Source organism: Somniosus microcephalus, chromosome 6 (genome assembly GCF_052327205.1).
Source record: "Somniosus microcephalus isolate GS21.2 chromosome 6, FLI_Smic_1.0, whole genome shotgun sequence".
Taxonomy (NCBI): Eukaryota; Metazoa; Chordata; class Chondrichthyes; order Squaliformes; family Somniosidae; genus Somniosus; species Somniosus microcephalus.
In genome coordinates this window covers 243,299,621-243,325,624 of record NC_140992.1, presented here as the reverse complement: position 1 = coordinate 243,325,624, position 26,004 = coordinate 243,299,621, and the positions used below count along the sequence as shown (strand labels likewise).

General features: G+C 43.9%; 1 protein-coding gene across 2 annotated transcripts in view; it reads left to right on the top strand.

Annotated features, from left to right (window-relative positions):
- Window positions 1–26,004, top strand: part of LOC147116596 (5-hydroxyisourate hydrolase-like) — a 112,233-nt gene that overhangs the window by 5,540 nt on the left and 80,689 nt on the right. Inside the window, exon 2 of one of the 2 annotated variants that reach the window (XM_085991666.1) lies at window positions 22,665–25,117. The exons of the other annotated variant lie outside the window; for it this stretch is intronic. Within the exon in view, the coding sequence (XP_085847792.1) occupies window positions 22,946–24,682 (1,737 nt within the window). The 5' untranslated portion in view covers window positions 22,665–22,945 and the 3' untranslated portion in view covers window positions 24,683–25,117. Of the gene's footprint in view, window positions 1–22,664; window positions 25,118–26,004 lie in introns of those variants that run through there. 2 annotated transcript variants of the gene reach the window in all.

The following is a 26,004-nucleotide window of genomic DNA, read 5'->3' as shown; positions in this document are numbered from 1 at the left end:
AGTCTGTGTTCCAGATATACTTATTTTAAAGAACTGGACACAGACAACAGGAAAAACTTAAACAGGTCTTTACTACTTGAAGGTCAGGGTTGAACTGCTTTACAAATTACTACACAGAGCTTATATACCGGTGTGGTCACCACCGGTACTACAATATACAGTAGCAAGAGAAAGTAGTCCATCTTCTTAAGGTAGTTCTCTTAAGGTGGTACAGGTTACATACACCACAGTGAGCAATCGCAGGGAGCAAGACATCGGACCACCGGGGGTGGGGCAAATCATGACCGGTTAGCTTGGGGGGATGGGAGGAGGCACTCCTGCTGCTCTTGGGCCACAAGCACTGCTGGAAAAGCAATTATCTGCTGGATCCAGCAGTTCTTGCTTCCCTTTAGCTACCGGGTTTCCCGAGCCCTGGGAAACCCGGCCCGCAGCCATTAAATCCACATGGTTGCTAAAATCTGAGGCATGCAGCCTTATAGTTAAATATTATAATTACTGACCCGCCTCTCGAGAGCAGGTTACTCGACCGACTCCCAGCCCGTCCCGGTTAAACTGGAAGTAGGCACGTTCCCCGCTGGTTGGGTCGGGTTTCCCATTTTTAAGAATCCCTTCCACCCGTCCTGTAGCATCGCTGCAGCTATTCTGGGCGACCCAATCTTGGATGCAGCATCCAATAAATAAACAAGCCTTAAAATAAAAGCCAGGGGAATTACAGTTTTTAATTGTAATGGTGTGGTTTTAATTAATCATGATTTGATATAGAAAACAATTATGGTGACATTATTGTAGAAATAATCTAAAATAAACAGTATACATTAAGATCCTATTATTGACAGAACAAGCTCGAGGGGCTGAATGGCCTACTCCTGATCTTATGTTCCTATGGGGTAATATTGCATAGTTCCACCCTTTGGTGTAGCCTCGTTATACAGGAGCGCAGGTCATAGAATCAGTCCAACTGTGTTATAGCCCATCTCCATCCCACACTCGCTTCTATTGAGGCTCTATATCAGGAGCTTCCCTCAAAAAATGACCCCTTCACATGTATTACGCTGGGAGGGACAAAACGTTACTAACAAGCCAGTTATACTTCAAATCACGCTCGATCAGCTCCGATGGACGGGTCACATCATCCGCATGCCCGATAGAGACTCCCAAAACAAACGCTCTACTCGGAGTTCCGACGCGGCAAGAGAGCCCCGGGTGGGCAGAGGAAATGCTTCAAGGACACCCTCCAAGCCTCCTTGAAAAAGTGCAACATCCCCACTGACACCTGGGAATCCCTGGCCCAAGACCACACAAAGTGGAGAAGCATCCGGGAAGGTGCCGAACACCGAGTCTCTTCGCCGGGTACAAGCGGAATCCACGCGCAAGCAACGCACGTCGACACAAGCATCCTACCCACCTACCCCTTCAACCACCGTCTGCACCACCTGTGACAGAGACTGTAGGTCCCGCATTGGACTCATCAGTCACCTGAGAACTCATTTTTAATGTGGAAGCAAGTCATCCTCGGTTCCGAGGGATTGCCTAAGAAGAAGACGACTTCAAATCATGTTAATACAAAGGCAAGTCCCACCGAGTGCCAACACAGACTATATAATGTAATCTAGATGCCGAGTTATCCAAATCTAATATAGTGAAACACAGTGAGGTCACCTCTAGCAGGTAGTCTCACATCACTTTGACTTCACACCCACTGCAGAAAAACTGCAACCCAAGTGAAGAGGAAGTTACATAAAAAGCTTATATAGAAAGACACCCCATGATGTGATAAACACTCCTGCATTATTAAGTATCATAAATTGAATCAGAATCCAATAAAGTTTGTAAAGCTCAGATTATGATTCTCTTTTTTGAATTAACTATAGCAAGAACATTGTTAGATAGGAATGCCATAAAATAAAAATCCAATTAGGAATCAATATATATTGTGATGATGCCAGCTTGCCCAGTATTCTATGGCTAGTATTGTACACGTTGGCAGACAATACAATTTGCTCTGATTGTTCCCATCTGACTAATCCATTACTGTAATTCATAGTTCATTCATCCTTTCTTTTTTAAACAGGGAGGGCCCGACCGAATGACACGCAAGAAACAGTGCGTTCTAGCAAGTTATTCGAGCACGGAGAGCAAGCATCACACCAAGCCTGATCCTGATCCATCCGACATTCACACGTACACTTTCCAGCAGGATTCACTGAGTAGTAGTCGGGAGCATTAGCCCTGATCTTTCCCTCCCTACCCCATGACCACTGAGACCTAGTGGAATATCCTATTTTGCTGCACTTGGTGACATCAACCAAATCAGCACATCCCAGAAATTAAATCCAGGCTTCGATTTTTATTTTTTTTAAAGCTTTCTTTCCCCCTCTCCTGAAGGTTCTGTCTTGTGTTGGGCTATAATTTCTTTAGCACCAGCAACCCTCGAACACCATGTCAACTTGGCCATTTCTCATATGTAATCCTAGACAGAGTAGTGGAGACTATTTGACTTATGACTGCTGCTCTCCCCGGATTGGATATATATTAAATATAAACGTTCTTGATGTTGTCCCAGTGATGGTCTCCCGCAGTCAGCAGCTGGCTGACTAATTTCTCATTGTGTTTGTATGGATTAGCTACGGGTATTTATTCTAGGGGGTGGGGAATGGGGGGAGGGGTGGTGCGGGTTGAGGTGAGTTCTGTCTCTCTTCTCGATTCACCCATGGGACCAAGGTCCTGTGACCAGTTTGATTTTTGCCTGCTTATATAGATTAATGTGAGTGACCCACATTCAGTTCCTGTCCTCTTGATCCAGCAGATTCCATTGATTCATTTGAACTCTCCCTCAGGATTTTTTTAATGAATTGTGGGATTTGGGAACGTTATGTTGTAAACAAATCTCTTTTTTTTTCCCTACATCTCCTCAATAAGTCAATTCATCTCAGCATGAAGCAAACCTTTATCCGTTTGTGTGGCAGGCATTACTCGTACACATATCTTCCCTGGAGTTCACTGATTGTGTAACACTAAAATAGTTCCCTCATTTGTTTTGGTATATGCATATTTGGCCTATTTACCTGCAAAGACTACATACATTCATGGATCCTAATCCATTTTTAATCTTCTGAGGGGAAATTCTGCAAAAAAAAAAATACTCCTCAATATCCAAAGGCAATCAGGAAACTTCCAGAGTACTTATCCATCCACTTCACGATTCAACCTTGACAATATCCCAGCCCAAGGCCTGCCCTAGCAGCACAGGAACTATTATGCATATTGAAGTATTAATCACCTAAGTCTACAGCTATCCCTACACCCCACTGTCCAATGCTCAACCAGATATTCTTTTCATGGTCCCAGGTTTAATGTAGTCTGCATTGAGTAAGCTGTTTTCAGCCAATGCAACAGTTCGAGTCCTACAGTTGGCATCAGTGCCCCAATATTGGGAGGTGAAAAATTAGTTAGGGTTCCTGCTCCTGAGAGCCTGCTGGAAAGTGTGATTGGTTGTTAGGTGATGGCAGAATCAGGTTCTGGTGCGATATTCTGTGTTCAGGTAACCTTCCAGACACTCGCTGACTAGAAGAAAGGGGAGCAGAAATCTTTCTTTTCATAGCCTATGATTTTGCTGGAACTCCATGCCAGTAACAAACTGTCAGGAAAATACAAAGGAATTTCTTTCTATACCAAAACAGTTTTTCATCAATAAATTGAAATATTCAGTCCTAAATTAGTAACCGCGTTTGAAGTTGTTATAATTCACGCTCTGCAGAGTGGCAGTTTAGCAGCAACTGCACATCCTGTGGGTTTATGTCTGAGTTTGATGCACCAATTTACAATGCTTGGTTTTCAGAATTCACCGAGTTCAGGAGCGACCTTCATCTGTGAAGGAATCTGGCAGTAGCTGGCGATTGTTGGCAAACCCTACTTCAGTGCATCTGCAAAAGCTTTGTGAACCGAAGCTTAGGTTGGGAACAAGCTGGAATATTTTTGCACTTTCAGATCTACATGAATGTGGAGCTGACTATGGTATTCACAAAAAAGCACAGCTACAGTCAACCATTAAATAAGTAACTTTATGATGGAAATAGTGTATGATTGACAATGCTATAGAAATCTACCATTGTCAGGTTCTGTTCCATTAGGCTCCAGCATTACTAACAACCAATCTGGATAGTCAATTGATGTGGCTACTCAGTACCATGTTTCTATTAATGCAGTTGTAGTGGACTGAAACGGGCTGGTGACTCAGTAGTTATGTTTATGCAGCAATATTTGCCTCTGATAAGTGTGTTGATTGTTGAGCTATAATGTTATTCATCTTAATTCCGTTTTAACCCATAACTCAATATTTATTATGTTGCAATGGCTAGGGATACTATATGCCAAATGATATTTTTAAGGCATGTTCAAAGTTGAAGCCCATGGAATAAAAGGGACAGTGGCAGCATTGATACGAAATTGGCTAAGTGACAGGGAACAGAGAGTAGTGGTGAACAGTTGTTTATCGGACTGGAGGAAGGTATACAGTGGTGTTCCCCAGGGGTTGGTTCTAGGACCACTGCTTTTCTTGATATATATTAATGACTTAGACTTGGGTGTACAAGGCATAATTTCAAAAATTGCAGGTGACACAAAACTTGGAAGTATAGTGAACAGTGAGGAGGATAGTGCGAGACTTCAAGAGGACATAGACAGGCTGGTGAAATGGGTGGACACGTGGCAGATGAAATTTAATGCAGAAAAGAGCGAAGTGATACATTTTGATAGGAAGAACGAGGAGAGGCAATATAAACTAAAGGGTACAATCGTAAAGTGGGTGCATAAACAGAGAGACCTGGGGTATATGTGCACAAATCGTTGAAGGTGGCAGGGCAGGTTGAGAAAGTGGTTAATAAAGCATAGGGGATCCTGGGCTTCATAAATAAAGGCACAGAGTACAAAAGCAAGGAAGTTATGATGAATCTGTATAAAACACTGGTTCAGACTCAACTGGAGTATTGTGTCCAATTCTGGGCACCGCACTTTCAGAAGGATGTGAAGGCCTTAGAGAGGGTGCAGAAAAGATTTACGAAAATGATTCCAGGGATGAGAGACTTCAGTTACGTGGATAGACTAGAGTAGCTGGGGTTGTTCTCCTTAGAGCAGAGAAGGTTGAGAGGAGATTTGATAGAGGTGTTCAAAATCATGAAGGGTCTAGACAGAGTAAATAGAAACTGTTCCCATTGGCGGAAGGGTCGAGAACCAGAGGACACAGACTTAAGGTGATTGGCAGAAGATCCAAAGGCGACATGAGGGGAAACTTTTTTATGCAGCGAGTGGTTAGGATCTGGAATGCACTGCCTGAGTGGGTGGTGGAGGCAGATTCAATCGTGGCTTTAAAAAGGGAATTGGATAAGTACCTGAAGGAAAAAAATTTGCAGGGCTGTGGGGAAAGGGCGGGGGAGTGGGACTAGCTGAAGTGCTCTTGCAGAGAGCCAGCATGGGCTTGATGGGCCAAATGGCCTCCTGTACTGTAACCATTCAATGATTCTATTCTATAAAGAAGAAATTAGACCAAGTCAAATCAATTTTTTGCTTCAGTTATAGTCTGCTCAAAGGATATATGCGATCAGCAGTTCCTGCCAATTTTCCAGTTTGCAAATACATCAAAAGCTGTGGCACCGTGGTTCCTGACTCGGTTGGAGCAGCAGCTTTTAAAGGGCGAATCTACACAAGTTTAGCCTTGGTGTAAAATGGGTGTGGGACTGCAAGTGCCTGCTCCTAATTTAGTAAGACCATCTTCTTTGAGGCCTGGGCTACAGTGTTGGACTGAAACTCTCGCTCATAAAAACTAGGCGCCCAAGATGAGGAACTGGTGAGGTGTGTTTAATAGGCCTCTTAAACCCTGGGTCAGTAGATTTATGACAGTTTGGAAAGATTTTTATTTGTTAGCAGCATTTTGAAGGCTCTACATTTAGAAGCGCGCAGAGCTCAGCTTACCCTATGAACCCAACAATAGGAAACATTTTTGTGATAAAGTTTCAAACTTGGAAATGCAACCCTGGATCAATCACTACCCTCTCTGAACTCTCGTCTTCATGGTTAACCTATGCCCCACATACTGTTGTACTGTGAACGGCACAATAATAAAAAAAAGTAACAGTAAACCATGCCTGGTAACGTTTCAGCTGCCCAGTGCTGACCCAAGAGTGCGGCAAAATTGAACAAATGCAACTGTAAAAAAAAAAAGAAAAAGTGTCAAGACAATTAAAATAAAACGAAAGTAGCTCACACTGAACTCTCACACTGAAGGGCATGGGGTGCAGTCATGGACAGTAACTATTTTGTGTGGAATGATTAATTTGTTTGACTTCCATATCAAATTGTAAACATTTACAGAAGAAACAATAGCAAGCTTCAGGAGCACAAGATCAGTGGTGAGCACTGACCACTTTATCCACTTCAGAACAAAGCAACCTTCCTATGTCCAAATTATTTCCTGGCGCTACATATTAACACTGCAGTTTTCTTTGAGAACATGCTATAAAAATGTGCATTGGTTCTTTTCTCCCACGCTTCCTCATCAGAACACAATGAGCTGGATTTTGCTCTCCGTGGTGAACGAATGGCGCTAGCCATTCATTACATACACTTGCCCACAGACTTTATGGGATTTTGCATTGCGACTTACAGTAATTAGAGAGCCATTTCGGAGTGGCGCCCTCTACAGGGGATCCGGGACCTGTGTAAACAGGGCAAGCAAGGGTGTATCTCCTTAACCAATCAGATTGAAGAATCCTTACTGAGGCGCACAGTTAGTATGTTTAACGCCGTGTCAAATCAGGTACAGAAAGCAAAATAATGAGAAGGAAAAAAGATGGTATCGAGAGAGATGAGAGATAGAAAGAAAAAGTAAAAAAAAAATTAAATGTTTTTATTTTTTTAAATCTCCAATAATAATTCAAATCTGAAGGACTGAGACTCCACACTTGTAAAAGTTAATTTTCAGGGCCAGAGCGGTTGGGCAGTAATTACGATTTATCACGCCATTCAAAATTTACTTACACTGGAAAGCCCAAACTTTTTCTGGCTAGTTGAATGGGCATCTATCACGCAAGTACAGCAACTTCATATCATTCTGTGTGTTTCAATGCCGAGTCTCTCGGTGAGATACTGTTATAGCGCAGCTTCTGGAGGAGCAGGACAACTCGCACAGCAACCTCCTGATTTGCACGTTGAACTGCGCATGTGCAGTCACTGGGAGTTGCTGTCTGATTTACACTTTAATAATGGTGAGTGCTCTTAGCCTCACCGTTATTTCTACAGCAAAATTGACACGTAATCAAATCTAAACTTGGCACAGTACCAAGAGGTCAACAATTTGACGCCATCTAAGAACATAAGTTGAAACCAAAAAATAATGACCTATTGAACCACTATTAGATTTTAACGCGGGGCGCGTGCAGGGGCCGAAGCAGCTGGCCATCCGCCCACCCACCCCCCCTCCTTCAGAGCGCGAGGACCAGGAGATTTTAACACCCGGGCCTCATTAGCAAACTCAAATACTGACTCCTGCCTGAAGCTGTGGAGAATGACATCATCACTTGCGTCATTTTTCGACTGTTGCCATGTTGGTCAGAAACCTTTGATCCCCTTTCCGCCAGCCCGTGTTTTTTACATAATTCATGTACAGTGAGCAACATGATAGAAGGTGAACCAGTATATTTAAATGTATCCACTGCCTGCAAAAGGGGAAAATACCAGCTATGGCAGTAGCAGACGTCCAGTTATAAACTCACTTCCAAGTGCCCAGGAAGGTCGTGCCCACTGTGTTTTATAAAGTGAAAATAAATTTAGCAGCATACAAGGGGGTGTTAAAGAGTCAACAAGAAACAACAGCTACACCGAAAGCTTTAATAGTCAAAGCGAATTTTAAATAAAGGGATATTCATGACTGTGACCACAAAAGATGTGACGCCTCTGCTGATCAATTCTAGATCACATGAAGAGTGCGTGATTCAGCAGATGATCATTTCACCAACCAAACATCCAAACACTGGATTTCAAGAAAATAAAATTCTAATTTAAATACTGAGAAGAAGCTGAAGAAGAAATAAACACTCTTTTTACATATTAATTTTACTGCAAATGTCATACTTCCCCATAATGTTGCACTCCATTTAACAGCCCTGTGGAGAATCAGCGAAGCACACTCATAATAGAGGAAGCTCAATCAGAACGCTGTCAAGGCTGACATTAAAACACAAAGGGGGGAAAAAGTCGGTTGTTTTGCGCCTCCTGTTCCATAGTCATAACAATAATCATAATCAACTTTATTGTCATTGTTCGTGCACAAGTACAGTACAACGAAATGTAGGCTTGCGGCTCCCGAGAGTGTACATTTAGATTAAGACATTTAAACATTCAACATACATTTGGCTTGTAATACATTAACATAAACATAACCATAATAAAGTGCATTGGCAGATGTGCAGGCTTTAGAGTTTATTTGTGGAGTTCAGTAGGATGACAGCCCTGGGAAAGAAGCTGTTCCTAAATCTGGTCGTACGGGTGCGAATGCATCTGTAGCGTCTCCCAGATGGCAGGAGGGCGAACAGACTGTGGCTGGGGTGGGTAGGGTCTTTGATGATGGTCCGTGACCTCCGTAAACAGCGTTTCTGGTATATGTGCTCTATGGTCAATAAGAGGGCAATAACGGGGCGCAAAACAACTAGCGCCCGGACGCGGCGCTGCCAACGCCTCCCGTGAAATTCAGCGGGAGGTTAGCGGCGGCAGTAACTGTTAGCGCCCCACGGCGCTGCGCCGCTAGCGATGACGTCATCACCGTGTGCTACACCCCGCTTACGCCCCGGCCGTGATCTTCGGTATCGCCCCCTGACTTACCGCCAGACGCTATGTCCGACGGGGTCAGGGGGGCCTACCTGTGGCCAGGGCGGCACTAATTAAAGGCGAGGTGCTGGGCTGCCATTTTTGTTGCTGGACACCTGCCAGCACCTGTCCCCGGCCCTAGTGAAACACCCCTGGCGGGGTGCCGGCTGCGATCCGTGAGCCCAGCACTTGCCTTGAGTGCCGGGCTCTTTTGCCGGCACTCCGATCCCCGGTGGCCCAGTTGGCCCCGGGTCGCGCTGCGCAAGGCCCCTCCCCTTTAAGAAGGGGAGGAAGGCCTGCAGTACCGCGGCACGTAGCGCCGTGATATCCCCTCGCAGCGGCCCAAGAGGGAGGCGGGGCGCTTCCAGTAGCACCCCGCTTCCCTCTTGGGGCGCTACCGATGAATTTCGGTCGCGGGGGTGCTAATTTCTTCGGTGCGCTAAAAGTAGCGCCCCGGTGAAGTTAGCACCCCAAAGGGAGCATGACCCAATTTTTCCCCCAGAGCTTTTAAGTAACTCCAACGTTATCCAGCTAGACGTCAACTATTTAACCTGAGGCTAAATCCAATCTGGTTTCTGGCACACTAAATGTCCAGCAGGAAAGATGGGATTCAATCCCTTAGAGCGAATCAGAATCTAGAGAAACAACACTAAGTTCAAATTTATAGAATCATAGAATGGTTACAGCACAGGAGGCCATTTGGCCCGTCGAGCCCGAGCCGGCTCTCTGCAACAACCCTTCAGCTAGTCCCACTTCCCTGCCCTTTCCCTGTAGCCCGGCAAATGTTTTTCCTTCAGGTACTTATCCAATTTCCTTTTGAAAGCCACGATTAAGTCTGCCTCCACCACCCTTTCAGGCAGTGCATTCCAGATCCTAACCACTCGCTGCGTAAGAAAGTTTCTCCTCATGTTGCCTTTGATTCTTTTGCAAATCACCTTAAATCTGTGTCCTCTGGTTCTCGACCCTTCCACCAACGGGAACAGTCTCTATCTACTCTGTCTAGACCCCTCCTGATTTTGGACTCCCCTATTAAATCTCCTCTCAACCTTCTCTGCTTCAAGGAGAACAACCTCTAGTCTATCAACGTAACTGAAGTCCCTCACCCCTGGAACCATTCTTGTAAATCTTTTCTGCACCCTCTCTAAGGCCTTCACATCTTTCCTAAAGTGCGGTGCCCAGAATTGGACACAATACTCCAGTTGAGGCTAAACTAGTGTTTTATAAGGGTTCATCATAACCTCCTTGCTTTTGTACTCTATACCTCTATTTATGAAGCCCAGGACTTTACTAACCACTCTCAACCTGCCCTGCCACCTTCAATGATGTGTGCACAGACACCCCTGGGTTTCTCTGTTCATGCACCCCCTTTACAATTATACCCTTTAGTTTATATGTCCTTTCCTCGTTCTTTCTACCAAAATGTATCACTTTGCACTTTTCTGCGTTAAATTTCATCTGCCACGTGTCTGCCCATTTCACCAGCCTATCTATGTCTTCTTGAAGTCTATCACTATCCTCCTCACTATACTTCCAAGTTTTGTGTCATCTGCAAGTTTTGAAATTGTGCCCTGTACACCCAAGTCCAAGTCATTACTTGATAATATATATCAAGAAAAGCAGTGGTCCTAGTACCGACCCCTGGGGAACATCACTGTATACCTTCCTCCAGTTCAAAAAAACAACCGTTCACCACTTCTCTCTGTTTCCTGTCACTTAGCCAATTTCGTATCCATGCTGTCACTGTCCCTTTTGTTCCATGGGCTACAACTTTGCTGACAAGCCTATTATGTGGCACTTTATCAAACGTCTTTTGGAAGTCCATGTACACCACGTCAACTGTATTGCCCTCATCAACCCTCTGTTACCTCATCAAAAAAGTCGATCAAGTTAGTTAAACACAATTTGCCTTTAACAAATCCATACTGGCTTTCCTTAATTAATCTACACTTGTCCAAGTGATTGTTAATTTTATCCCTAATTTTTGTTTCTAAAAGCTTCCCCACTACAGAGGTTAAGTTGCTGCTCCTTGCACCCTTTTTTGAACAAGGGTGTAACATTTGCAATTCTCCAGTCCTCTGGCACCATTCCTGTATCTAAGGATGATTAGAAAATCATGGCCAGTACCTCTGCGATTTCCACCTTAACTTCCCTCAGCATCCAAGGATGCATCCCATCTGGTCCTGGTGACTTATCTACTTTAATACAGCCAGCATTTCTAGTACCTCTTTATCAATTTTTATCCCATCCAGTATCTCCACTATCTCCTCCTTCACTATGACTTTGGCAGCATTTTCTTCCTTGGTGAAGACAGATGCAAAGTAATCATTTAGTACCTCAACCATGCCTTCTGCCTCCATGCATCGGTCTCCTTTTTGGTCCCTAATCGGCCCCACCCCTCCTTTTACTACCCTTTTATTACTTATATGCCTATAGAAGACTTTTGAATTCCCTTTTATGTTAGCTGCCAATCTATTCTCATACTCTCGCTTTGCCCCTCTTATTTTCTTTTTCACTTCCCTTCTGGACTTTCAATATTCAGCCTGATTCTCACGTATTCTCAACCTGACATCTGTCACAGGCACACTTTTTCTGCTTCATCTTACTCTCTATCTCTTTCATCATCCAGGGGGTTCTGACTTTGGTTGCCCTACCTTTCCCCGTCGTGGGAATGTACCCGAACCATCTCTTTAAAGGCAGCCCATCGTTCGGTTACAGTTTTGCCTGCTAATCTTTGATTTCAATTTACCTGGGCCAGATCCGTTCTCAACCCACTGAAATTGGCCTTCTTTCAATTAAGTATTTTTACTCTAGATTACTCCCTGTTCTTTTCCATAGCTAATCTAAAACTTCTGATACTATGATCACTGTTCCCTAAATGTTCCCCTACTGACACTTGCCCCACCTCATTCCCCAGAACCAGATCCAGCAATGCCTCCATCCTCATTGGGCCAGAAATGTACTGATCAAGAAAGTTCTGCTGAACACACTTCAGAAATTCTTCCTCCTCTCTGCCCTTTACACTATTACTATCCCAGTGGATATTAGAATAGTTGAAGTCCCCCATTATCACTACTCTATAATTCTTGCACCTCTTTGTAATTTCCCTGCAAATTTGCTCCTCTGTATCCTTCCCACTAGTTGGTGATCTATAGAATACACCTAGTAGTGTAATGGCACGTCTATTATTTCTTAACTCTAACCAAATAGATTCTGTCCTTGACCCCTCCAGGACATCCTCTCTCTCCAGCACTGTAACATCCCACCTCCTTTGTTTCCTTCCCTATCTTTCCTGAACACCTTCAATCCAGAAATATTTAATACCTAATCCTGCCCTTTTTTGAGCCATATCATCATATTCCCATGTGGCTATTTGTGCCTGTAGCTCACCAACCTTATTTACCAGGCTTTGTGCGTTTACACACATGCACTGTAAACCTCTCTTAGACCTTCTTGTATTTTCTCGTAGTCTGAATTTAATCAGAATTATTATGTAAATTCTTGTACAAGAGTATATAAAACAACACAACTGAACAATGAAAAACAGATGATCAATTTTATCAATTTTTTGTGCTTGGATCAGAATTTCTATATACTGCAGATGGAAAGTACACAGCCAATTTCAAATATTTGCATTACAGCTCATTTTAATAATTAAGCAACTACAACAACAACAACAATTCTACCCTACATAAACTTGAGGTCATCCAAAACTCGGCTGCCCGTGTCCTAACACGCACCAAGTCCCATTCACCTATCTCCCCTGTGCTCGCTGACCTACATTGGCTCCCGGTTAAGCAATGCCTCAAATTCAAAATTCTCATCCTTGTTTTCAAATCCCTCTATGGCATCGCCCCTCCCTATCTCTGTAATCTCCTTCAGTCTCACAACCCCGCCCCCCCCCCCCCCCCTCAGAGATATCTGCGCTCCTCTAATTCTGCCCTCTTAAGCATCCCTGATTATAATCGCTCAGCCATTGGTGGCCGTGCCTTCTGTTGCCTAGGCCCTAAGCTCTGGAATTCCCTGCCTAAATCTCTCTGGCTCACTACCTCTCTTTCCTCCTTTAAGAGACTTCTTAAAGCCTACCTCTTTCACCAAGCTTTTGGTCACCTGCCTTAATTTATCCTTATGTGGATCGGTGTCAAATTTTTTGTCTTAAAATATTCCTGTGCAGCGCCTTGGGACGTTTTACTACGTCAAAGGTGCTATATAAATACAAGTTGTTGTTGTTGAACTAATTCTGAATACAAACAGAAGATATTGAACAAAATGTGCACTCTGTACAAAATAATATATATAAATAGTTAGTAATCTTAGTGCCCTGTTAGCAGCAAGTGGAACACTGATGTAAAAAGTAGTAATTGCTTATTGATAATGAACTAAAACGCCAATTAATAAAACGTAGGACATTGATTTCATAATGTTCAGTTGGTCTGCCATAAATTAAACCTTTAATATCATCAACATCATAAATCGCAATCCTTCCAAGTTCTACTCTCACCAACAGACTTAATTCAATACGTTGGGGTTTTTTGCAATAGAAGTGTTTAAACCTAATGGATACGTAATACAATACAAATAAAGTTTCTGATATTATGATGTGGTCCAATACATGTAACAAACTTATTAGCATTACATTATATAAGTCAATTTTCATGCAGAAAATAATTTCTGAGCTTCAACTAGCACAACCTTCCATATGAATATAGTAATGAACACAAGACCCCGAGTATCAACACGTGATAGAACATTGATGAAAGTGCAACAGCGTGACACAAAGGGTGAAGAGCAATTATGCTGCAGGCTTATCTGTATATGGAATACAAGTGGGAAGCCAAAATGAAGAAGAAAGGCACTGGACAAAGAATTAATTGAATCACCCATTTAATCAAATAACCATATCAATTTTCAGCAGTGATTAAAGGTTAGTTAACTCCATTAGAATACTTTTAACTTAGATCATCAGCAGGAAATAATGAATTTTTAAAAATAATGGCCTAGAAATTGGATTGCGACACAAGTTGCCGATATCACTGCGGCCTCTGGTTAACGGCCTCTGAAAATAGTCGTGCCAGTAGGGGAGAATTTTTTTTAGCCCAGCGCCAGACTGACCGTGTAATGCCCTGCTGGAGGCGTTAGTCCATGCTTTAGTGCCGAATGTGGCGTTCAAAAGCAGCATCACATCTTTCAACAGCCTCTGGAAGTGAGGCAATGAGTTCGCTAGGCATTGTGGGATATTAAAAGGGCAATGTATTGTCATTTGCTTTTAAGGGCAATGCATGACCCCTCGCCCCCCTCCAATCACTCACCTACCAACAACGTGTACCAATCATGAGGCTTACCTCTCATTCCTAGTTTCACCTCATCCCTTTGGAGGGGACAGCCATTCGTGGCAGGGGCATAGCTGCGCCCTTAGCCAGCGGCAGGGCTGAAAGGATACAAGATGCTGGTATCCTCCTTTTCGCATGCATCTCTTGCTTTCACGCCCTCCCCATCACCACAACTACACCTTGTGCCTTCCTCATTTCACACACCCAAGAAATGCCGCCTGCCCAGCTAGTGGTTGACCAAGAAGAGGGAGAGGAGAGTGAAGAAAAAGAAGAAACACCATCACTCGATTTCACACTTCCAGCCACCAGCTCAAGGTTGACCAGCAAGGCCATTTGAAGTGTCCCCCACTGAAAGTCAGCAGCCTTCCACCAGCCATGCTGCAGACACTGGGGTAGCGCTGCGTGACATCAGTAGGATAGACAAAGGCACACACAAGAAACTCACTAAGGGAATACATAAGGGTGATAAGTTGAATTTTTGATGTCATATTGGATGGGTAGATGTATAAAGTTGGAATGGAAAGTTTGTGCTGGCTTTTATATCAGCATCGTGGCCAAGATGGCACTGTGATGGTCAGTAACAGAGGGAAGGTAAGGTGTGGGACTAATGTTGAAAGGGGAATTGGGGTTTTGGTCATTGCTACTGCAGGCGGATCAATCCATCCCGGATATCCTGGCCAGAAAGGGTCTGTCTGGGTTGTATCCTTCTGTGCTATAAATTTCTATGATTCTGCTTCCTCCTCTTTGGCTTCTTCCTCTTTGGCGTCTTCTCTTCCCTCTGCAAGTGGATGCTGTAAATCTGAAAGAAAAGCATAAAATGCTAGAAATACTCAGCAGGCCAGGCAACATCTGGACCTGAGATGTGAACTCTGTTTCTCTCTCCACGGATGTTGCCTGAGCTGCTGAGTATTTGCAGTATTTCTGTCTTCTCCGAGGCCTTCCTTTACCATCTGAGGCCTTGTAAGTGTCCAGCAGCACTCCGTGCACACTTTAAAAAAAAACTTTTAACATGTATTGCAGCAAGCCACTACTTCAATAAAATCAAAAAAATCCAATACAAAAGCTTAAATGCAAACTTACCCGAAAGGTGCGTGTGTCCCTTTAAGACGTGCCAACAGTGCCTCTGAGTCTGCTGAACGCTGGGTTTTCATGGAGAGCTTAGGACTCAGCGCTGAACTCAGCACTAAGGTCCAAGTTCGCCGAGGTGACATTAAGTCAGCGTGCAACGTCACCTCTCCCTAATTTAAATTTGCAGGGCCATTGCTCTTACCAGCAGCGCTGCCGGACCTCGTAAAATGGTGGACGCTACAGGACCTGCCACCAGCTGGCAAAAGAATGGCGGCCGCCATCCTTTTGCTACATTCTGACAGTAACGGGTGGCGTACAGCACCCGAATCCTCAGCACTAAGTGGAAAAAAAGTAATAATTATGCTTGTAACGGTATAAAATACAAAAAAATATATATAAAGGATTTTTTTTGTGAATGAATACATTTTAATAGTACTATATTTTAAATTATTTGCATATTATCTATTTAGAAAGACCTTACCTGCTTTGGGAGAAATTGCCACTCAATGGGGTTAATTTTGAGTTTATGCGACAATGTAAAGTGGGTGGAAGCGAATCGGCAGCCCATTTTACTCTCACAATTTATTAGGAGAGGTATAAAACAGGCTTCCGATTCGCTAACACCCATTTTACTCTATCACAAAAACTCAAAATTACCCCCAATATGTTAGGTTACAGTCAAAATCAAATCAGCCACCGTATAACAGAACACTGCCCATCTGTAATCTTAGCATCGTGTTCAACCCTGAGCTGCGCTTTAAACCCTATCTTCTATCCATCACAAAGACCGCTTACTTCCACCTCTGCAACAGTGCTTGCCTCTGCCCCTCTGTCACTGAAACCCTTGTCCATGATTTTATCATACCTAGTCTTGACTACTCCAATGATTTCCTTGCTGGCCTCCCATCTACCACCCTTCATAAACACCAGCTTGTCCAAAGGCCTGCTGCACATATCCAGTACCACACCAGATTAGCCACCCACTCACTCTCTATGACATACACTGGTTTCCGGTTCTCTAATGCATCACATTTAATATCCATGCCCTTGCCTATAAGTCCGTCCACTTCCTTGTCCCACCTAATCTTTTCAATCTCCTGCAGCCCTCTATCCTCTCTCAAATGCCCTGTTCCCCTGATGCCAGCCTTCTGTGCATCCCCCCCTCCCTTTGCCCCACCAGTGTTGGCAAGGCTTTCAGCTGCCTTGGTCCTATTCTCTGGAACCCCTTACCTAAACATCTTCATCTCATCACTTCTGTCTCCACTTTAAAAAATTTCATCAAGCCCCATCCCTTTGCCCAAGCTGTTGGTCGGCCCTCCTAATCTTTCCCTTCTATCTCAGATCTGTTTTCCTTATAACTATTTGTTGAGCACCTTGCAAAGTTTCTTATGTTAATGGCACCATATAAATATAAGTTGTTGTTCCCCACAGCCCCACTGATTGACTTACACCAGTTTTGAGGGAACTTTAAAAGGTAACAACATGGAGCTGAGAGGAGGCGATTTACTGTTTTCTACCTGGTGAGCAGATTAACTACACAGTGAACCTGCTCTGCCCCAGCCAAATTGCATTATCTGATCTGATAGTGCCATGTCACTGTGCAACTGGGGGAAACGAGAAAACGCAGATTCCAAGACATTTTGAATAACTAGAGATACTGGTTATTGCTTTCTTCCCGATTGGTCCGTGTGTGTGGTGGTGGTATGAAGGCCAACAGTTATCCACTGTAAACGATGCATCATTATGTCTGTTTTATTAGGCTCTGTGGCTTGTATGGCACAACCCAGAGATGGCCCTGTGGATGATCCTGCCACAGGTTCATGGTTCAACAGGACAATCACATTCAACCACGACTGCAGGACATGGTACAAACTGGTAAAGGGCAAAGTCAGGGCTGATGTCAGGAAGCACTTCTGCACACAGAATAATCAATAACTGGAATTGTCTTCCAGACAGGATAGTGAAGACAAAAATTCTGGTGACCTTCAAGAGTCAGTTAGATGCTGTGATGGGAGGATCATGGATTTTAATGGAAGGATGAGTTAGGCTGGCTAGAGGCCTGCAATTGCATTATGACAGACAACCATTTAACAAAGAAAATCCAATTATAAATGTTTAAGTAGGAATTACATTGTAAATGTTAGCATTAAAGAATGACTGAAAATTGTGACATTAAGGTTTCTGGATAGGAATTGGTAGCAGTATCAGAATGCATGACTTTGAAATATACGTGTGCTCAGTTAGGTGATCTCAGATGGGCCAACAGCAAGTGTCTTCAACATCTTGGCTTCAGGTAGGAAAAAGCAAACCAGAGTTGTTGACGAGGAAATCAAAATGTTGATTCTGTTGCAACATAAGGTTTGCTGAATGCAGAATCCATCTCTCATTTTATGAGTTTGAAAACTCAGCTGTTCATGATGACTAAGAAGTAAAACAAAAGAGAACGGGCTTTTAACTTCTTGAGAATAGAGAATAAAAGGATGTGAAGGATGGGGGTTGTGATAATATCATCAACCAAAAAGACTAAAAGGTTTAAATGTATTCAACAATACATCCCACGATTGTGTTACAAGCCATAACACACTATCAGCCCATTTTTGTTACAATATCTACCACCTTTTCCGATTGATAAGTTTTCCGATTTGACTTTTGCTGTGATTTCTGATGCTGCTAGCAATCACTATTAATATGGACCAGACTGTAAAGAGAACATTTGATGCTCTTCAGTGCAGTAACTGTAATTGTAAATGTAGCACTTAACTTGTTGGCAGCTAAAGAATTAAGTTAATGGTGTTCTTCTTATGTCTGTTCAGTTAAAGATTACCATATCCAGTAATGTGGAATGTATGTTGATATTTAACTCTTCTCCTGAAATTCAATGAAAACAGAAATCTAATCACTCTCAACTAATTCATATTGATCATCTGAAACCAAAGATTAGATCAGAGGTGTATGATGTTCTCTATAATATACATTGAATGGTGAGCATTTTATCGCATATAAATTTTAATCTGTCAAGTGAATGGTTTAATGATGAATATATTTTACATTATGAGCTTCTGTTCCTTCTGTAGTTGCTGTGTGACCTTTGGGAATATCAGTTTGTCCAGTATTGTCATTACCAAAGAACTATCCAAAAACATCATCAAATGGGAAGAGGAAATTTTACAAGAATAAACCCTCTGGTGTCATTTCATCTCTTAAAAGGAGTGGCAGTTTTACTAACAACCAAAAGCACCCTGCTTTTAGACTCCATTAAGTCCCATAAATAGGCATATTTGGGGCATAGCAGAGTGGAAATATGGGCTGAAATCAGTTGTGTTCAATCTGTGCCCATAATGTGCATCATTCACACTTCCAACAGCATTTTAAATAGTGCAGGAAGCTTGTGTCAGGAAGAGACGGATTCTTAATTTCATTATTTTAATGGTGGGCGATGATGTCATATAGACGTACTGCCCTTCCCCCCTGTTTACACTGGATCTAGGTTCAAACAGCTATACGTTCATGTATATCCAGGATTGCTACACATCTGTTCAAGATGAAAGTGAAGACTTAAAAGGGATAGAGGAAATCAAACTAATGCGTAAGAAGGATGTTTTCTAAGTGGGTTTGTGTTTTTTTTCCCCTCACAATTTTGCCTACTTACTTGTTCATAAGACTTTTTACCAGAAGTTTTGGCACTGCCATATTTTGCTTAATTCAGTAAATACTGAAAAACTGTCGCATTATCAGAGATGCTGTCCCTCAGATAAGACATTAAATCAAGGATCCATTTACATGTCCAGGTGGATGTTAAAGGATTGGTGGCACTATTGGAAAATGAGAGGTAAATAATCTTAAAGTCCTGGCCAAAACCACTACCACAGAAAAACAGATTAACTGGTCATTCACCTCATTGCTGTTTGTGGGATCTTGCTAACATATCTACCTACATAACAACAGTGACTGCATTTCAAAAGTAATTTATGTGAAGTTCTTTGACACATGGGGGGAATTTTCATGTGGACTGTACAACAGTCGTGTTATCAGGGGACCCAAAGTTTCATTCAGGGCCCACACTACAGTGAGCTGCCAGTACAAAATGCCCTCCCCAGTAAGCAGCTTCCTCATTTGGAGGTGGCAAATTGGGCAGGGCAGCCAAATGAAAATGGCCACCAACAGCACCTTAAAGGCAAGGGGGTGTCGGGAGTGAAAGGAAGCACCACTTTAGGGTAGCAACTAATGCTTTTGCAGAACCCACAACAGCAAGGACATTAAAATGAAAGTCATAAAGGCTCCAAACCCACAAGAATGCAGTAAAAATCTGCGGCAAACATGCATGCAGTTATCCATCACTTGTACCGCCTATGTTTAAACATAGAAACATAGAAACATAGAGATAGGAACAGGAGTAGGCCATTCGGCCCTTCGAGCCTGCTCCGCCATTCAATGAGATCATGGCTGATCTTCGTCTGAGATCATAGCTGATCTTACCAGTTCAGTACCCCGTCCCCGCCTTTTCTCCGTAACCCTTAATCCCCTTAGCCTTCAGAAATATATCCAATTCTCTCTTGAAAATATTTATTGAATTAGCCTTCACAGCCCTCTGTGGCAGGGAATTCCACAGGCTCACCACTCTTTAGTGGGGCAGGAGCAGGAATTATCAGTAATCGGCGGCGGGGGCAGCGGGGGCAGAGACAAAATGGTATTGGGGACCTAAGGTCCTAACTGTGCCATTTGAACCTAATTAGCATACATTCAGGCGGCTCCTGCAGGGACTCTAGCCATCTGGATTGAGATCCTTCCAAAAACTGGAATGGATGGAGACTCGGTGATAAATCGACATTTCCGTTACGCGCTATTTTAGTCTTAACAACTGCACCGTTTTTAAGCGCGAACAGCCTGGTAGAGATGAAAATAGCCGTTATAATAGGGTGGTACTATGTAAATGCAAAGTCTTTCTTTGAGTCATATAGCATGCTGCACTGCTGCCCTTTGAGGAGGGTACTTTGGAGTAACAAAGGGGGTGACACTTCTAGCTCCCTCTCCTTCATCACATTCTACCGAAAATAAATTCTACCCAATGAAATTCCAGCAGAAAATAATCTTTGACAATACATTGCCATGACAATTCCTCACTCACCCCGCTCTATACTTACACACATCAATCTATAATACTAGCAAAAACTGACCAACTTAAAATGCCCTAAATATAAGTCTATGACTTGTGGTTGACTGAAGGTACAGCGAGGCACTGGCTTGTCAACATTGAAGCTGCAGATATAAAGAAAACAATGCTCGACATAGTCGGGTACTGTCAGCGTGTTTTTAAAAAAGTAACATTTCCTTGTTTTCTTGCCAATCTCCATCGTCTCTTCTGAAACTCATTCAGGGTGACAGCAACACAGGGCCAGTCCTTGTGCCTAAGCTTAAATGACATCAACCATCGATTCAGCTGTAAGGTGCATCAGAGTTCGGCTTGACTTTGATGTTAAGACATTTAAGCCAAAGTGAATGAATAGCAGTTGGGAGGGGCTCCCTATTTTTTTTCTGTGCCTGGCCTGGGGATGCTTGGATCAATTGTAGTGCCTTTAACACCATTTTTACCCGCTGAGCAATTGCGGTAAGTCCAGTCACAGTGTTGTGTTTAGACTGAATGTTAGCCTGGCTAAGAGTTTAATTGAAATCAAATATCTCCTCCAATTGTAGACAGTATCAGTTATAAAATATGCTGCAATTAAACATCAAAGAATTTGACACAACCAAACCCTTTAACTAGCAGGACGTGACTGATCGCATTTAACTGAAAATACGCAAAATATCCAAATAAAAAATTTGCAGTAAGTCCATTGTCAATTCAAGAATAAAGATTTGGCCACCAACCAAAACATGTCCAGAGCCAAGGTCAGTTGGCAAACTCTGCGCTGCTGCTGTTTTCTGTGTGATGAATGTTGGCAGTTTCATCATGTGGTGGCAGTTCAATGATTCCTGTTGCATTTGAAAGTGGTTGCAGAGCCATAAGTGAACTAAGGTGGAAGTCAACCAAAAAAATAAATAAATATTAACATAGCTCTCTCAATGGCATGATGGGTAAATGGAGGTCCAAATTTAGCTCTGAGCCACATATATCAGGAAGTTTCCAGGTTCAATCTCTGGTCAGTGCTGTTATTTGATCTCAATAGCGATACTACAATTGGGCTCAACACCACTGTGCCAAGGAGGGCCAAAATGCCAACCAGGGTTCTCACTCCTGATAGCTCTACAGTGACCTCTGCTGAAAGTGTTGGTGTGAATTTTGGATGAGCACAGGATTGGGCTTGATTGAGATGCACCTGCAGATGAATAGCCTGCCAACAGTCGTTCTCCAGACTCGTACAAGAAGAGCGACCTCTAACCCGCTGTGCACTGAACTGGATATTCAGGTCATCCACATCTGAACTTCTTCAATCTCTCAAAAGATAGACCAACTAAACACTCGACAAGACATGGCTTGATATGAGCCATCAAACTGCTTTATTTCACTGTAATAGGGTTATAATTGGATTCACTTGTGTCAATCAATACCACTTGTCTTTGTGCAATAATACAAAATAATGAACCTGGTACACTTCCATCAGTAGATCACCTTACTTGAATTAAAGAGAATATCTCAGCCCAGGGCAGAGCCTCCTTTCTCTGCAATCTCTCATCTTTTCTTCTGTCAGCCTGACTCCAGTGTCAGCTTTTAGTCAAAATGAATGTCAGTGATCACCAGAAGGTTAAACTATCTCAGTGTCTCCAGCATGCTGCTTCAGATAAGTTACGTGCATCTTGATCTGCATCTCCCAGCCGTGTCCAGAGAGCTAAGTTTAGCTCAATGGTAGCATTTTCAAAATGTATTCCACCAAGGCCAGAAATCCTGCTGCATGATCGTGTGCCATTTTTTTTCATGAAGACAATTCCCTTTAAGTTGCCACTATGACTGATCCCCTATTTAAAATGACATTAAGACATGAGGACTAACAATGTTCTGGACTTATTACATGCAGATAGCACCCTCTAGTGGTAGTTATTGTATAGCAGTGTGTTATTTGACCTTCTTCCTGTCTACCCCGGAAGTAGTATTCCAGGGTGTGTTTTGCTGAGTTGTGAACAAAGCCCACATGAGGCAGCCATTCTCAATCCTCCTCCATCATTCCTTATATGCTAGGCAAGACGCAATGTCTGAGTATCCTTGTTTAGTAACATGATAACAACCTTGTCGGTATAGTATTTTGACAATACTTTGTCCATAAGAAGTTTATTAGCTGTTGGCTACCGAGGTTTAGCTTCAGTGCTATTTACTTATACAGTTAGTCTATTCTGTTTTCATAAACATGTTTGTATCTTATGTAACATCTAATGTATAGTACTCAGCTCTGTGTATAAAACATACTTTGTCTTTGTTTACAGTTTCACAATTTTATTCAAGTAAAGCTTCAAAACCGCACCCTGTTTCTTGAGGAGTTATTTGAATGAGTGTTTAGCTGACTGGATAACTGGATAGGAGTACATCTAGCGAGACCAGTACAGTGAAAAGACAGCAATACGGCTAGCTGTGAAGAGAGGGGACCCTCCACGTGGAGCAGCAAGGACTCGAGAGTTAAGTGGCTGTCATCTAGGCACAGAGTAAGCCATCACGACATAACCAGCTTAAGTCTTCACCTTGTACACCACACTTACCTCACATCATCATGGCAGAAGGTAATACCGAAAATGCTACTCAGCAAGTAGAAGACTTTAAACAGTTAGATGAAACTGAAGAATGTAACAATCTGTCTATAAGCTCTCGTTACTACAAATCATCAGCCGGTTCTAGGTCATCAGCTGGTTCACGGTCATCAGCTGGTTCTAGGGCTAGTATGGCCATCGCCAGAGCACGGGCCAAGGCAGAAGCAGCGTATGCCAAGAAAGAAATGGAAATAAAAGTTGAACAGGCCCGTCTCCAAGCCACATTAGATGCCCTGCAGGAAGAAAAAGAGAAAGATATTGCATTAGCTGAGGCACAAATATTGGAGGCAGTTTTAATGGAAGCTGATCCTGAGTCAGCGAACAAAGTTTCAATTCCTGTTCCGCATCAGAGTCGACTACAGTGCACCACAGACTATGTGAGCAACCAAGCTGACACACAGTTTACGAGAGAGAGAGATGAAGACCCACACATCTCTACAGACTCAAGCACACCATATAACATGCCCCATGTCACCAACCAAGTTCAAAATGGACTGCGTGCCCCAAGTTACAGAATCCTCCCCCACAAAACAGAGGACACCGAGCAGAGGAATGGAGCGCTGAAGAGAGAAAGTCAGCAGCAAACCCCCTCGCGTTTCCTTGAGACCCCCAGCAGAGCCGCTACTCAAGGCGACCATGGCATAGGCCCCACCACCTACGACCTTGTCAAATACCTTGCACGCAGCCAGCTATTGATTACAGCGTTAACCACGTTTGATGATAAACCAGAGAACTATTGGGCCTGGAAGTCCTCCTTCCACGGTGCCATATCGGGCCTAGACCTGTCGGCAAGAGAAGAGCTCGACCTCCTTATCAAATGGCTCGGCCCAGAGTCCGCCGAACAGGCACGCAGGATAAAAGCAGTCAATGTGAGACATCCGCCAGCTGGGTTGATGATGGCTTGGGCGAGGCTGGAAGAAAGCTATGGCCCGCCTGAAGCCATTGAAAGGGCTCTCTTTGCCAGGTTGGAGAACTTTCCGAAGTTGACCAATAAGGAACCCCAGAAGCTCCGCGACCTTGGCGATCTGCTGTTGGAACTCGAAGCTGCAAAGCAGGACGGCTACCTACCTAGCCTATCGTACTTAGACACTTCCAGAGGGGTAAGACCCATCGTTGAGAAGCTTCCATTCAATCTGCAGGAGAAGTGGACATCATTCGGGTCAAGGTTCAAGCTAGAGCACAACGTTACCTTCCCTCCATTCTCTGTGTTTGCCAACTTCATCCGTAGAGAAGCCAAAGCCAGGACAGACCCCAGCTTCAACTTCTTCTCCTCCCACACAGCACTTGCCAGAAGAGACAAGTTTGACAGACATGGAAAGACACCAATATCTGTCCACAAAACGCAAGTGTCTTCAACCAAGAACGCAAGGGATCAGAAGAAATCCGAGGATATGAGCAAACAATGTCCCATCCACAACATGCCCCATCCATTAAAGAAGTGCAGAGGCTTCAGAGAGAAGTCCCTGGAAGACCGCAAACAGTACCTCAAAGAGAACTCTATATGTTTCAAGTGCTGCTCCTCCATGAACCATCTCGCCAAGAACTGCAAGGTAGATGCAAAGTGCACAGAATGTGAAAGTGATCGGCACATTTCAGCACTCCACCCAGGCCCAGCTCCTTGGAAGTCAGAGTTGTCTCCTCCCGCCTCCGAGCACGGCGGGGAGAGAGAGGGAGCCGCCTATCTGCAGATTACATCCTAGTGCACCGAGGTGTGTGGAGAAGGAGTGAGCGCAAGAGCATGCTGCAAGATATGCCTCGTTAATGTGTACCCTGTAGGACGTCGCCAGGAATCTGAAAAGATGTATGCCATACTAGACGAACAAAGCAACCATTCTCTAGCAAGATCCGAGTTCTTGACATCTTCAAGGTCAAAGGAAGTCCGTTGCCTTACACGCTGAAGACGTGTGCTGGACTTTCAGAGACAGCCGGCAGGAGGGCCTGTGGTTATGTTGTTGAGTCAGCCGACGGGAAGATTAGTCTCCCCCTTCCTACACTGATCGAATGTAATCAAGTCCCCGACAACCGTTCTGAGATTCCCACTCCGAATGCAGCTCATCACCACAGTCATCTGAGACGCATTGCAGACGAGATCCCACCTCTTGATCCAGACATACTCCTGTTGTTGGGCAGGGACATCCTGAGGGTACATAAGATAAGGAAACAGATCAATGGTCCACATGACGCCTCTTTCGCCCAAAGGCTAGATCTCGGCTGGGTCGTTGTTGGAGACGTGTGCCTCGGGTGCTCACAAGCCATCTCAGGTGAGCACACTCAAGACTTCCATCTTGGAGAATGGTCGTCCAAGCTACCTTACCCCATGCAGTAGTCAGATCCGAGTGACAGAGAAGTTCAGTCATACGGCCCCGCCTCAGAACCCCCCCCCAGCGCTGATCTCCACAGACAGCACACAGATGATGCTCACTGGAGAGAACCCGGGTCAGTCAGTCTTCTGTCGCACCGCCAATGACCACAAACTTGCTCCATCGATCGACGACATGAGATTCCTCCAGATTATGGACAATGAGGTCTCTCGTGACAGCTCTAACAGCTGGGTTGCACCCTTACCCTTCCAGAACCCCAGACGACGGCTGCCGAACAACAGGGAGTATGCCTATAATCGTCTTAACTCACTCCGTCGCACACTAGAGAAGAAGCCAAAAATGAAAGCACACTTCCTAGAGTTTGTCAAGAAAATGCTCGTCAACAATGATGCAGAGCTAGCTCCTCCACTCCAGGAAGGCCAAGAATGTTGGTAGACTCCAAAGGAGGCGAGGTATCACCCCAAAAAGCCGGAACAGATCCGCGTGGTGTTTGACTCCAATGCACCATATCAGGGAGTCTCCCTCATCGATGTACTCCTCACAGGGCCCGATCTCAACAACAGCCTCTTGGGGGTACTCATGAGATTCAGGAAAGAGCCCGTCGCCATCACTGCCGATATCCAGCACATGTTGCACTGCTTTGTGGTGAGAGAAGACCACAGAGACTTCCTCCGCTTCCTGTGGTATCGCAACAACGACCC